This window comes from Rosa rugosa, chromosome 2 (assembly GCF_958449725.1).
Source record: "Rosa rugosa chromosome 2, drRosRugo1.1, whole genome shotgun sequence".
Lineage (NCBI taxonomy): Eukaryota > Viridiplantae > Streptophyta > Magnoliopsida > Rosales > Rosaceae > Rosa > Rosa rugosa.
The window spans coordinates 20,392,541-20,407,425 of record NC_084821.1 but is presented as its reverse complement, the minus strand read 5'-3'; the positions used below and the strand labels follow the sequence as shown (position 1 = coordinate 20,407,425).

General features: G+C 38.0%; 2 protein-coding genes across 5 annotated transcripts; both read left to right on the top strand.

Annotated features, from left to right (window-relative positions):
- The first annotated feature begins 1,854 nt into the window (after positions 1-1,854).
- On the top strand, positions 1,855-7,996 carry LOC133732908 (protein-tyrosine sulfotransferase). Of its 4 annotated transcripts, none has more exons than XM_062160521.1 (13): positions 1,855-2,103; positions 2,372-2,443; positions 2,663-2,840; positions 2,929-3,000; positions 3,460-3,748; positions 3,893-4,033; positions 5,661-5,765; positions 5,892-6,042; positions 6,315-6,364; positions 6,457-6,525; positions 6,612-6,731; positions 7,096-7,230; positions 7,765-7,996. In XM_062160521.1, exons 2-13 carry the CDS (start codon positions 2,395-2,397, stop codon positions 7,912-7,914), a joined length of 1,509 nt encoding a protein of 502 aa, XP_062016505.1. In that variant the 5' UTR covers positions 1,855-2,103; positions 2,372-2,394; the 3' UTR covers positions 7,915-7,996. The 4 variants fall into 4 exon arrangements, with proteins under 4 accessions (XP_062016505.1, XP_062016506.1, XP_062016504.1 ...); XM_062160522.1 differs by having other exon boundaries at positions 2,369-2,443; XM_062160520.1 differs by having other exon boundaries at positions 2,284-2,443; positions 7,770-7,996.
- Positions 7,997-10,984: 2,988 nt separating this feature from the next.
- LOC133731920 (GATA transcription factor 11-like) lies at positions 10,985-14,627 on the top strand. Its single transcript, XM_062159369.1, has 3 exons — positions 10,985-11,133; positions 11,928-12,116; positions 13,627-14,627. The coding sequence occupies exons 1-3, from the start codon at positions 11,089-11,091 to the stop codon at positions 14,317-14,319; spliced, it is 927 nt and encodes a 308-aa protein (XP_062015353.1). The 5' UTR covers positions 10,985-11,088; the 3' UTR covers positions 14,320-14,627.
- Positions 14,628-14,885: the final 258 nt, after the last annotated feature.

Sequence of the window (14,885 nt, the reverse complement as noted above, 5' to 3'; positions counted from 1 at the left end):
CGTATAACTCGACGAGAGGAGTACGTTTCATACCTCAGACGACCTAAATGATGCTGGAGTCGCCAGAAAAGCCGAGGAACGCCGGAAAAGCTTTAAGCTTCCAAGCTTCGAACCTCCCTCCACGGTTTGTGCATGGACGATCCTTGGCCAGAGGTGAATCGGCGTCGTCGAGACGAAGCAAACGCCGATGGTCCGCCGCCGTGATATGACCTGAAGTGAAAGTTCCGGTCAGGTCGTCGTTTTTGGGTCGCCGGTCTCCTTCGCGGGTCGAGAGGCCTGGTCTCTTCTCGATTCTTCTGAATCGTTCACTCTAATCAAAAGCTATTTATAGCCAAACCCAACTTGAATCCAAGGGCTGAGATGAAGCGGTGGAGAACTGAAGGGCTAAGATAGCTCCACGTGGTTTCTGGTTTTCCTTTAATAATTTCTATAATCCCAAAACTTCCAAAATCCGTAAAAATTAGCTCGGGTATCCGAAAAGTTCTCCGAAAATTCCCACGGACTCGTCGCATCGCGTATTTTATTATCGAGTCCAAAAATAACATATTCAATCTTGTGAAAAATTTGGATAAACATTCCCGAGTATTTAAAATAACCATCGAGACTGAGAGTTTAATTCCTTAAATGATCTCACTAAACCTTTGAATTTTTCAGGGGCTCACATCATCACTTACCTGGCCTTCAGTTTTCTAATACATACTAGTTCTCATTTCACTGTGAAGATGAATTGCAGCAACCATTCTGAAGCTCATGGTCTCTGCATTCTATCTTTTACTTTCATATAGGAAATGAAACTCACACTGCTAAGAGCAACTCCAACCATGGAGTCAAAAGCCAAAATAGCTCCCCCAATCAAAATCTACCATCTTTAAGACTCCAACAATAGCCAAGATAGAGTCATTTTGGCTTTTGAGCCAAAAGGGGAGGCAAAATGACTACATATTGTAGAACGAAAGTCATTTTTTTTTTTTTTTTTTTTTTTGAGGTTTGGACAATAGTAGTAACCACACACACACCCTTATGCAGTGTATCCCAGCGTAGCCGGACTAATCACTGCATCGCAGACGCACGAACCTTGGTGTTTAATCAACCTAGGTCCCTCAAATCTGCTGGTCACGGGGTGGAGCTGAGATTCGAACGCTAGACTTGAAGGTTCCAGATTAGGCCGCTCGACCAACACACCACACCACATATTGTAGAACGAAAGTCATATGTGGTGAGACATGAATTGAGGTAGGCCCCAGCAACATGTGATGAATTTATGAAATGACTTTGGCTTTTGACTAAAGATGATTGGAGATGCAAAATATGAATGAATATAGATGATACTACTATGAGAGCCAAATTTTGCAAATGACTATGACTTTTAACTTCATTGTTGGAGATGCTGTAATGAGGCTAGAAAGGAAGGAGGAGAACAATAGTTGGAGTCTTGCAGAACATAGCATATGACAAAACAGGTGAAAGTGGGATAGATGTAAAGGGACACGGATCACTCTCGGAGTGGTGGGTTCTGCACCCTCCTCACTAAACAAAGCAAATACAAAAACTTGTATGATACAAGCTAAGCGCCACAACCATAACACCAGTACACCACCATGGCGCCACCATGCACCTCTGTCGAAACATGAGCGAGACACCCTGTGTCGCACTACAACAATAAACAAACAGTCCCAAACAGCTCTTGTTTGAAGTATCAATAATCCGAAGAATTATATTAATTTTCCTTAAAAAAAAAAAAAAAACTGTGAAATAATTAATAATTTCATTGGACGAATTTACCCCTGGAAAGCATGTTACCGGACAAACCATCTCACAATGTTGGGGAGTGTCTGACTAAACCCAAGTTTCCCATTTGAGCACACAAGCACAAAACACAATTACACAAACACAAACGCAGACTCTGTCTTCCTCACAAAAATACAGAGAAACAATTTCAACACCCAAAAGGCCATGTTTGGTTTGCTGAGAAAATCTTGAAACTTTTGGGGACCCAACCCACCAAGGTTTCGCCAAAGGTGGGACCTTTATTCATCGTCTTCCCCGCTGTCTGCTACACTCCCAACACCGTTTATGAGCACGAGACCCTTTCTTTCGATACAGGTTTCCTTACCAATTCACCCTCTCTCGATTTTTGTTCCTTCCTTTGAATCTCTCTCTCTCTCTCTCTCTCTCTCTCTCTCTCTCTCTCTTGTCGTTAGGGTTTTGTGGATTCTTATGCTCTCATAACTTTGACTATTTCTCCCCATCATAATTCTGAATCTCTTTTGTTTAAAACGAAAGGCACAAGAAAATGGAACTGGGTTCTTGAACGTTTTCGGAAAGGGGTCAAATTTGACTAATTGTTGTTGTACTTTTATGGGTTTAGCAGCGGTTGGAGTAGGAAGAGGGTGTATGGATCCTACTCTGAGATTCTCTATCCTGCTGTTGCTACTCGGATTCGGTACGTAATCTCTTCTTATCATTTCTTTTGTATACCTTGTTCCTGCTCCTGGTAATATAGTGTTTCATAATGTAGGTATATATAGGTGTGTAGATATGTATTATGTATATGCTCTAGCAGATTTGTGGGAGTAGCTCTTCTTTACAATTAGTTTCGGTTATTGGAAAATTACTAGTAATGTAGGCTACTGATATTGTGGTTCTTATGGTTTATCTACAGCTTATGTATCAGTGAATGCCGCATCTTTTAAGAATGATTATGGGCATTGTGAAAGAGTTGTCAAAGGATGGGCATTCTCTTCGCTTAAACAACAAGTTAAAGAAGATAAGCACACACTGAGGGATTTGCTGTTTTTCCTTCACGTCCCCAGAACAGGGGGGCGCACATATTTTCACTGGTAATCCACAAATTATTTCGCCCTAAAGATTAATACCTAAGCATTGTTAAGCCATATTGATTCCATCTGGCTATGTCTTCACTTGCAGTTTCTTGAGAAAGTTGTATTATAGCTCTCTGGAATGCCCTCGATCTTATGATAAGCTGCGATTTGACCCTAGGTAACATCTTATCTTCTCGTTTATAATGTTTATTTTTGACTTCACTCTTCTGGCTACAGTTTTATCAACTTTATTATCACCATGGTTTGAATAGTTTTAGTAGCAAACAATCATTGAACTCGAGTTAATGTTTCTTATGTCTAATTATCCTATTAAATTTACAAGGGGTGTATAGATTTAAAGTTGTTTGTTCGCTAGCTAGAGTGGTCTGAAGAAATTCTGAGAGGAAGTTTGGCATGAATATAGTAAAGGGGAGAAAACATATCATTAAACAGATATAGATAATGAGCCATGAGCCATGAGTTGTTGTAAATAAGTATTTTAACTGCTTAAAACAACATTAAGGCTCAGTGTTGCATCATTAACTTTTTTTCTGTGTGATGTAGATAGCAGCAGCTAATATACCTCATACTATTTCTAGTTGGCATTGTTAATCGATGTTAATATTTATTGGCGCAGAAAAAAACAGTGCAGGTTGCTGGTTACTCATGATGATTATAGCATGATGTCGAAACTTCCAAGGGAGAGAACTTCAGTAGTGACAATACTTAGGGATCCAGTTGACCGTGTTTTTAGTTCTTATGAATTTTCGGTAGAGGTAGCTGCTAGGTTTTTGGTACATCCCAACTTAACTTCTGCAACACAAATGGCGAGACGTTTGCGGTTGAAGACTAAAGGAGTAAGCACATTGGACATTTGGCCGTGGAAATATTTGGTTCCATGGATGAGGGAAGACCTTTTTGCTCGGGTATGTTTTCTTCTCAACTGCTTGGACCCAGTTAACCTTCATGGTCCTATAGCTTGTCTACTTTGTGATATTTCTGCTCAAACAATCCTTAAATTATTGATGGAGTATTACTCCATAATTATTTATATTGATGTTTCTGGACAGAGAGAGGGTCGAAAGCTTAGTGGCACATTTGAAGTTCAGAGCGATGACCCATACAACATGGAGGAAATTGTGATGCCATTACATGAATACATCAATCACCCTATAGCTCAAGATATTGTTCACAATGGTGCAACATTCCAGGTAGTTCATTCTCTTGTGGCCTCTAGCAAATATTTAATGCTTCTTATATTTTTAGTTAATTTCTTGGCTGCCACACTAATGCCTAAATAAAATGCTGGAAAACTTTGCTCCAATACTTAATGGTTCTGTCATTGTGTTAATCTTGAAATTCTCACGGCCATGAAGGTAAATTATTGGTTGAATTTTCTTTTACTATGTTGACTGACTGAATGATCTTAAATTTTGGTGCAATGTTTAAATATGGGCCTATATACTGAAATAGCATCCAATATTGTGAATTTTGGGTGGTACGGCTCAATTATCGGATAGTGTGGAAGGTGTATCTTCCATGTCGCCCAAATTTCATCAATATTTCGTTAAAATTTCAGCTTTGAACTCTTAATTCTAAAATGTTTCAACATGCTTATTTAGCTTCATTTTGGCAATGAATTCAGCTGATTTTTGCTGGTTATAGCTACTCTTTGCGTCATAGACTCTGTTAGTGTTACAGGCTCGTTAGTTACAATGGAAAAATTGTCCCGTTCATAAGATGACTTTGTTATTTTGTTCAGGAAGAATCTTTTCTTCATATGATACTAATTTTTCTGTGTCGGTGGCGGACTTATGTTCACCTTGCATATGACATGTTATCATGGATATAGCATATCATGATACATGATACATTGATGGATAATATTTTACTCAAAATATCCACTTGTTTGCTTATTATGTGTAGCTTGCCTCTTGAGTTTATATTGTTAATTGATGTGTTATTGATAGCATTTTTCTTATGTTTTCTAAGTAGGTTTTCTTTGCTTTGTAATTTTAAGCGGGCATTTATAACAACCAGTGACCTTCATGTTGGTTTGGTGATTACTTACAATTTGGAAATATTACTTTTGGATATATGCTTAGGATATGTCAATTGCATTCACTTGGAATCAAAGGGGTATGATCAGTTGCAACCAAAAGAAAATAGAGAGGGGGGCGGGGGGATGATCAATGATACCCAGGACACATCTATTTATCGCAATATGAAAATGTAAACTAATTCGTGGGTGGGAAGGTGATATAGGGTTACTTAACAAATGGTACATGGCATGTCCTCCAAACATCTCACTAAAGGAGTGAGGTTAGCAAATGACATTGGAAACTAAGAGGCTGATACTATTTCCAGTTGCATAGTAATGCATATTCATGGAGGGAAAAGCAAGGCTTGTCTACTCCTCGGGATATGGTATATCATTAAAATAAATAGATCTTTTAGTGCATAGCATCTGGTTGTGCTGGGTACCAACTCATAATAATAAATGGAGATGCTGCAAGCTACATTTTCATTTAAGTATAGTTCAGAAGGAAGCTGGCCAAGAGGGAAGATCTTACTTTACGTCTTTTTGTCTGATTGACTTAGGAGTACGACCAGATACAGTATTCTTGGTAGTGGTCAAACTACCATTATTGTTCTCATTAGTTCTTTTTTTACTAAAAAAATCTTTGGTCAGTTTCGGGGTTTCTTCAATAATTTAACAGATGTGGGTTCACATTGGGCTATATAATTGATTTAAATTATCAAGTTATGTTCATATATAATTATTATTTCTGTCTAGAATTATATTAATGTATCTGATTGACTTTCCCAATTTAAAAGGTAGCAGGATTGACAAACAACTCGTATCAACCTGATTCACACGAAGTGCGCCATTGTGTGCAGAAGTATAAGCTGCTTGGTGAATATGTTCTTCAAGTTGCAAAGGTGATAAAACCAAGTTTTCAAAGTCGTCCATATTATTTTCTTTGCTAGTACTGTTTCTCTTAGCATCTTCGTTTTCATCTTATGTTGTAAGTTGTAAACCACGGTAGAGATGTGTAAATCTTGCAGAAGAGGTTGGATGATATGTTATATGTTGGTCTCACTGAGGAGCACAGAGAATCTGCAACAATGTTTGCAAATGTGGTTGGTGCCCAGGTGATTTCACAGCTAAGAGGATCAAATTTTAGTGGGGAGATTAATGCTGCTAACGATAAATCTGGTTAGTGCGGTGTCTGTTTAACATTCAGTTATATAACCTTTGTCAGGAGTGCTATTGCATTACAATCAAATGGATACATATGAGATATGCACTTAAACTTTTAAATAAGTGATGCCTTAGACCTAGATGTATTATCATTATCCAAAGTCATGCTGCATAGGACTTAGGGTTACATGTCACGTCGTAAATTTTTCATTTCTTTTAATAATTATAGGTAGGGTTGACTGAGGAATGAATTTGGGTTTTATCTTATTCATCTACTTGTGCTACAGAGCAGAGCTACCCAGTTTCAGATTCCAAGCCCAGTAATGATGATCTTCAGGTAATTAGCAAATGCCATCGTTACCAAATGAAATGCCTGACATTTGGATATTGGTTTTAATAGCTTGACTGAACCTTTTCTGTATATGACAGAGCAGCACTCCAGATGGAAAGGAAAGTGAGATTGCTTCATCTGAAACTGGTGGAGCTGTGAAAGAAAATGTAAGCCATTTTGCATATTGACATGAGGAGGGTAGATATGTTTTCCAAATATAGAATGTTGACTTTGATTCTCTCTGCCACCTTAGATGACTGTGGGAGACCTTATGGAAGCTTATGAAGATTGCATTTCTAGTTTACGGGAGGCCCAGACAAGGAGGCGCACCTCATCTTTGAAGAGGATCTCCCCAGCAAACTTTACTAAGGAGGTAGCCCTAAATTCTTTTAATTTTTCTAGACTAGCTACTTCAATTGATGATCTTTTGCAGATTATTAGTGAGGCTGCAAAGCATTTGTTTCTCTTTTCACCAAAATGTATCCTTTTTGCCATGCCCTAGTTCTCTACTTGTATAGATGTGCACACTCTATCTAGAACATAGTTTGAAGCCCGTTGCTTTTTAGAATATATTTGATATTGCCTATTCCCCCTTTTTCTCTTGTTGCCCTGTGACCTGCCTTTAGAGCACTTAAATGTGCTGCAGTGTTGAGTAGCTGTAGTTAACGTAGTTTGCTGTAATTCAGGTTCTGTCTTCCCTAGTTCTCTTTGACATTTTGACATTCAATTTATTACAGGCACGACTTCAGGTTTCTGAAGTGGTTCTCGAGCAGATAAGGCAATTTAACCACCTTGATTTGGAGCTTTATAAATATGCAAAGGATATCTTTACAAAGCGACACAAGCATGCAGTGCAAGCTTTTGGTAGTTCAGTAAGTCTCTTAATTCCAGGCTTGACAATCCCATAGATAAATATACCTATATGCGTGGCAGGATGTGTTATAGAGTAGTCATGTTGTTTCTGATTGTCTTTCAATTGAAATATACAAGTAACTATGATGTTATTATGTCAAAATTTGGCTTGGGAACTGAAAATGCCACTGTCTTGGCTACTACTTTGATGGCTAAAGAAATTGAGTTCCTCTTGTATCAAGAAATAATGATAAACAACTAGCAAACCATATGAGCAGTTGAAATGAAATCTATTATGCATATGACTTTGTTAGCTATTTATTTATTACAAGTGTGGTATTCTCTTTGCCAATGTACACTATGCACGTATGATGATCAATTCATCGAGTACATTTTACTTATCTGTATGCTTTTGTCATATCACATCACATGTTTCAAATCATACATGATTCATACTTCTAACTTTTCATTGGGAAGTAATGTAGCCTTTTTCATACCAGCTGATGGCTGCAACAGAACTAAATTCCTTTCATTAAAATGTATTGAAACTGCAGGACAGATGGGAGAGTATGTTGCACAGTTCATATGGCACAGGGATGATGTTTTGGAAAGGGCTCTCACTAGGCATGACTCTTGTGTTACTCCTTCTGGCCTTCTTTGTTTTTGTTAATGCACGAAGAAGAACGTTGAAAATTAAATTATGATCGTATCTTCATAAAACTGTATGATCATAGGCTTTAAATTGTTTGGAAAATATAGAAAGAAGCAACTCCTTTAGTTATTTCATCCTCAGCTCTTATCTTATTTGGTGCAAAAGAATATTTGGGTATTGCCCAAGAGCATTTCATTGGTTGAAACTGTCTTCTATGTTTGATGCTGAACGCCTGAACCCCCAATCAAATAAGGTTTGATAGAAAACCCACTAAAGAAGGGGACAATAATTTTTACAGGAAGTTTCTTTTTGTGATTTGAAGTTTGATAGGAATACTGTATGAGCATAGGAAGTTTGATGATTTCATTGATGACTTTGACCATCCCATTAGCCTTGGGATGAGAAAGTGAAGCAAAACAGGTTTTGGGGTTAAGTCCCCAACTCCCTGAACTTGGCGTTTTTTGCTTTGTTAATCTGCTTTCTGCGTAGTGTAACCATAGCATTAAGGCATACTGAATGGATCGACCTAGTCTTCTGCTTGGTGATGTTTGTTGGTGGTGGCTCTGTCACACTGCATTTTTTGAGGTAATCTGGTTGTTTGATCAATGTAGGAAAATTAAAGCATTTTGACCTTTAATAGAAGTAATCCTAAATTTTCATTTGGCAATCTCATCCTGAACTTTATCATTCATCAGAGGTGGCTGGGTTCATTGCACAGTTGCACATGTTACTTTCATTTTGAACAAGCTTCATGTTGTCTTGTCCATATGTAGACATGAACAGACAATTTCTCACTACTGTCCCCCCTCTTAGATCGTAGTATGTTCATCATTTCTTACTTTTCTGCACAGATGACATGTCCTTGGCTTCTTCGATTCATAATCTCTAGGTGGTGATGGTCTTGAAACTTTAAAACAACTATGAGATGACAATTATGAGAAGCGGGTTGGTTTTTTTCTTTTATAACAGTGAGATTCAAATTATTTTTTGGCTTGATACAGTTTTTCAAGAAATATCTTATCATTCCGTGTGCTTGTAGATGGGGACTTATCAGTGTGATTTGTTATGCCTTTGAACTCTCACGTTATGTCACTGACCTAAATATACGGAACGGGATTAAATGCTACAGTAAAATGAATTATTCAGTAGTCTCGGATTATCAAGTGTTCTTAATTCTTGTGGCTTTGTCTTGCTGGTGGTGGTTGGTCCAATTTTTCTTATTTTTCGTTTTCTCTGTTGCAATATCATAGTGGTATGAACTACAAACATGTGGTAATAATTACACCCTTAGAATCGCTAAACTAATTGGCTTGGCCCCTATACCAACAGAGTTGGTACCACTTATAATTATTAACTTGGATCAAATAAATAAACCTTTGGTTCATGAGTACGAGTCTAGTTAACTTTTCGGAGACGATAATATTTGAAGAACGATGTTGAAGATAAAAGGACCGGCCGATAAGACTACACCATGAGAAGAGAAAAGGAGAAGGATAGCATTTGTCTAATCAAAACGGGGGTCTAAATTGTAGGAAATTAGGGGACGCCGAAAGGCCCTTATCTCCATAGGCAGAGCATTTAGGAAAGTCCTCTCATTAGCCACTCCTATCCTGGTCTGAATTCTTAGCCGGTAGCCATGTGTTTGGTTCCTCACTACATCACCAAACCAATTATTGGGGTTCCCGTCTCCCTTCAACAAGTCCCATTTTGGTGTAATTCAAGAGGGTTTAACAGCTAAAATCACAAAACTCCAAAAAAAAAAAAATGCCTCTAGTGAAACACGAAAGATGAGGCAAATTTGACTAATCTGGGGAGGAAAGAACCGGGGAAACAAACCAAGAAAAAAAAAAAAACAAAGATCCAATCGAAGATTCAGAAAATTATTGTTTTTTGTTTGTGGGAGGGTTTACATGTTCACGATTTGAATTTTGTTCCCTCAGAAAAAATTGACCCAAAAAAAAAGGAAGAAATAAAGAAAAAAGAGTGTTGGCCAATGGTCGTCGGTGGAAGTGAGAATGAGAGTGAGAGGGTGAATGGAGGATAATAAAGTAATGAGACCCACATGTGAGACATGGTGCCACTTCGCATTGTCTCATCACCCACATTTTGAATCCGTATCATAACCACCGACGCTATTTAATAATTGGAGCCTCTCATCCTCCTATTTTTCTTTTCTCATTTCATTATTTATACTGACTTAATCTACTCTAGATTAAATTGAAGAGTATACAGACATATATCTCATTTGAAATTTGTTTCAAAATTGAAAGTGAATTTAATATATATATAGGAGTAAATGAGATGACCGACAATTTAACTGATTTCTCCTATCACCCCTTGATCGGAGGGGTCTTTTCTGCCTACCCCCTCTAACGCACTATGGCAAAACTCTTGCACAAAGCGAAGAGGAAGGGATTATGGACCAGAAAAAAAAAAAAAAAAGGAAAAAGCAAACCGTTTAACTACGTTGTGCAGACGTGTACAGTGTATTCACATGGCTTACGCTGCTTCACAAATATCGATGTCATATTAACACTATCAATAAAAGTAACATTTTATAAGTTTTATTCCGTTTTACTTAGTGTTAACACGAAAAACTGCAGTGGCCTCGTATGCAACGAACGAGTTTTTTTATTTTTTATTTTAATGAAAACTCAATATACTCATGTAACGTAAATACTTCCGTTACAAAAATTAGCTTCTCCAAACACATATCGACAACAGATGAATATTTCCCCTCCGATCATCATCGTCCGATACCCTCCAAAGAAACATCGCATCTTCTTTAATTGGAAATTTCGTCAAAAAGTTAGGAAAGGATTAGCGCATAATGCTATTCATAATGTGGTGCACATTCTTAAATCTTCAAAAATTCAAAAACATTTAAAGAAAAAAAAAAAAAAAAAAAAAAAAAAAGCAGACACGTTGTGGAGTGTTGACTAAATCACTAGCAACCGATCCGGTTTCTGAATCTGATCAGATACAAGTTACCGAGTCCTCACCGTAACCGACCCTGGATATCTCCGCAGAGGAACCCAACCCCCACTGAGAGAAGAGGAATGAAAACCTAAAATCTTTCAATCTCAGACAAAAGCCACAGAGAGCCATCCTCCTCCTCCTCCTCCTCCTCCTTCTTCTTCTCCTCCTCTCTCTTTCTCTGCAACAACCCACCAGCTCCTCTCTCTCTCTCTCTCTCTCTCTCTCTCTCACAGTTCTGACAACGACAATGACGGCGGTCTCTGCTGACGTCACCAAGCTCCCAAAGCGTGAGGTCCAACCTTTACACCCAACCCTCTTCTTCTTCTTCTTCATTTTCTCTAATGATTTTAGGGTTTTTATTCCCAGGTTTGCTTTCGCGGTTCTCTAATTGCATTATGAATTTCGTTTTCTTGTTGGGTTCTGCCGGAAAATGAAATTCGCCGGGGAAAAAATCGGAAATTTCAGTGTTTTTAATCATTTGTTTCGGTCGAATTGTATTTTCAATTGCTTAAATGTCATGTAATGTGCCTCAATTTTTCTGGGTTCTCCAGCATTTTCTCCGAAGCCCAACAGTTGTTTTTTTTTTGGGGGGTTCCGAGCAGTTTTTTTTTTTTTTTTTTTTTTGACGGTGGTAAAACGACGGCGTTGTAAGTTTACTTAGGAGCGCGGTAAAGGAAGTTTTCGTTTCCAATTCAACATTGATGAAGAAATTAAATGGGATAATGGAATAGTCAGAGTCCTATTTTGGGTAACTTTCAATTTATGACGATTTCCTACCAATAGAAATACGTTTTCCTTAGTGTGTGTGAATTTATGAATGAAACCCGCGTTTTATACAAAACCCACTTTGTTAAGTAATTTATTGACGTAATAATAATCCCAATCCAATCCCACCAGATAACTTTTCCTTTTTAACTTCTTACTGTGATTACTGATTACCCTATCCTTTTGTGTTTTTGGAACTGTATATTTACCCACCCATCATGTTCTTGTTTGTCTACATCATATCCTAAAGAGTTTTCTTTTAACTGTTTCTTTGCTTCCTTTGTTACCCTTTACACCTCTATACTCTTATCTTTGAAACAGAGTACTATGGATGCTTTGCCTTTGGATGATAACATTAATCAACTCTTGGAGCACTTCTACGATGACGATACCATTAAGGCTCTTGATTTCCCCATGGAAGACATTGACGCCACAGACGAAGATTGGAAGACTCAACTCCAAGGCCTTGAGCCATACTATGAATCAAATTTCCAGTACCTTTCCACTTCGGTGAGTTTGTTATGTTCCACCACAATAATACAAGAGTTATTGTTATATTGTGTTTATAGGATGTGTGTTTTGCCACTAGGTAATATTTTGGTTGGTGCTATTTTGTGCAGAGTGAAACTATCTTGAAAAAGAGATAATGAACATCATTTGGCTAATCACAATTTATTTTTATTTTTATTTTTATTTTTATAATAGGACCGTAAAAACATTCTCTTGTTTCAGTAACTTTCTAGTTTCTACTACTGTTATTGATGGTTGAGTCCTACTGTCGGTTTCAAGTTATTGCTTCCATTGTATTTTTATATTGTTTGTCTCTGCATTTTGATTTCCATCAGGGTTAATTAGCAAGGAACACTGTGATTAAATTATGTAGTTGGGATTTTTGTTCTTGTTGGGTGCAAAAATATGCATTGACCACTGGCAAATTGTTGAAGAATGCAAGTGACCTTTGAGGCTTTTTAAGTGGCTGAGTTTGGGGATAATGGACAGTTTACCTATGTGTATACATTGAATAGGATATATCTCTGCACGTCACACATCGTAAGATAGGATTTCCTGTTGGTAGTCAAATTTTCAGGTCAACTCTTGTATTTCTACAACTGAACTGCTTCTAAGCAAGTTGAACATGCTCTTGATTGATGTAAATCATAAGGTGTTCCGGAAGAAGTAAAACTGCTTTGAAGCACACATTTTAGTTACTGCTAACATGTGTTCTGGATAGTAGCTTAGCCATTCCGAACCTCTGAAGAGCATTTTTGTGTACTTAAGTACTCATTTTTGTGGGAGATTTCTATGAGATTAAGCAGCACCCTCAGTGAAAAATTACTAGGTGGGAAAATATTTCTTCTGTAGGTGACAATCTTGGACAAAACAAAGAATCAGTTTTAGTATTTTGAGAACTAGCCTTTTTTAAATCCAAGAGGTGCGCAGCAGTATATTGTTTCCTCACTCTGATATAGGACCGTAGAGTCTTTGTTTATATAATGAGACCCATATGTTTAGTTGGCATTGATTTGTCGTTGAACAGTACATGATGTTATGATGAATTAGATCTCAATCAGCTCTTCTTATGTCATTTACAGAAAACCTGCTTATTGTGCATGTGCATTTTATCTCTATTTTGTTAACTTCTAGGAATAGTGTCTGTTAGGGTTTTTATTGCTCTGAAGCATGTGAATGGTTTATTGCTCTGAAGCATGTGAATGGTGTTCATGTTTGCGTAATCTTAAGATACTGTACCTCTGGGTAATGGCTCGAAGGTTCTGATAAATGTTTGTGACCTTAATGCAGATGCTGCTGAAAGAGCATATTGTAATTAACTGACATACTGCTTGGGAATGATCGGATACCTCATATTTATTTTATCAATAGTACTAAAATATTGTGTTCTTTTTCTTTTAAAGAAATTAGATTTTCAATTATCTTAGGCGGAATTTTTGGGACAACTGCAACATGGGGCTTCCTCGTCACTTTCTTTATTTGATTCTGATTGTCCTTTATTTGCTGTCAGTGTGAAGGTACTTCCGGTGTTACTGCTATAACCAGCGGCGGCAGAAGCAGTCTCCAAAGCAATGATTGTTTTGATCGAAAGCACATGCACCTGATCCCAATCCATAGTCCAGTGTCTGTCCTTAAAAGCCAGAGTGAAAGCCAAAGTTCTGGTTCTGCTCAACACCTGAGAACCTTGGAGCCCAATTTCATCAACATCAGAGCCTCTGAGCCCAGTTTCGTCAACCCGGTGAAGAAGAAGCGTACACAATGCAGGCGTGCACGCCCTGCTAATTTCAGTAACCGGTTCACGTTCCCTTGTGCCTCGTCCAATTCCTCTGTCTCCGACAATTTTTATCGTTTTGAAACCTTTCTGACTGAGGAGATGATGAACCCTGACAAGAGAAAACAGAAGAAAAAGAATCCCTCTTTGCAGGAAACAGGTGAGATTAGTGAGACCAAAAGATCCATGGAACCAGGCGAGAGTCGCGAGACTAAAAGATGCACGCATTGTGCGGTTATGAAGACCCCACAATGGAGGGAAGGACCACTAGGGCCGAAGACCCTCTGCAATGCATGTGGGGTTCGTTACAGGTCCGGCCGCCTCTTTCCCGAGTACCGTCCTGCAGCAAGTCCTACATTCGTTCCAGCGGTGCATTCAAACTCCCACAAGAAGGTTATAGAGTTGAGAAATAAGGGTTGCCAAGGGAGCTAGTGTGAATATTTTTATCATCAGCCCAGTAGGATCTTGTAGTGTTAGTTTTCTGTTTCTTCATGTTTGAAAATTAGAACAGTCTTCTTAGCTTAGACACCTTGGAGTCCTCTCTTGTCTCTGTTTTTTCAATTCTATTCTATTCTAATTTAATTTAGATGTTCTTTATATGTACATTTGATAGAATAAGAGATGTTTAGGATGTAGAACTGAAAATAGAGAAGTCCTTGATTGAAGGACCTCAAACCTTGTTTAGGATGTTTGCTTCTTTTGTTAATGTATTTTTAGTGCAGATTTGGACGTTTGGTCAAGTGATTGGGATTGATTTCAAGCTAGCTTCTGTTGAAACCAAAAAAAAAAAAGAAAAAAAGACGTCCTTGAAAATGAAAGGAGTGACGTCCAAGTTTTGGAGAGGTGGCTTTGCTCCATTGTTTCTTATGATAATATTATCTTTTCGTCTTGAGGAAGTTCAAAATATATATGCAGTAGTTTGCATCCTAGTTGCAGCTTATGCGTGAAATGAGGACTCCAAGCACAGATGGAAGACAAGGAAGAGGCCAGGTACATCC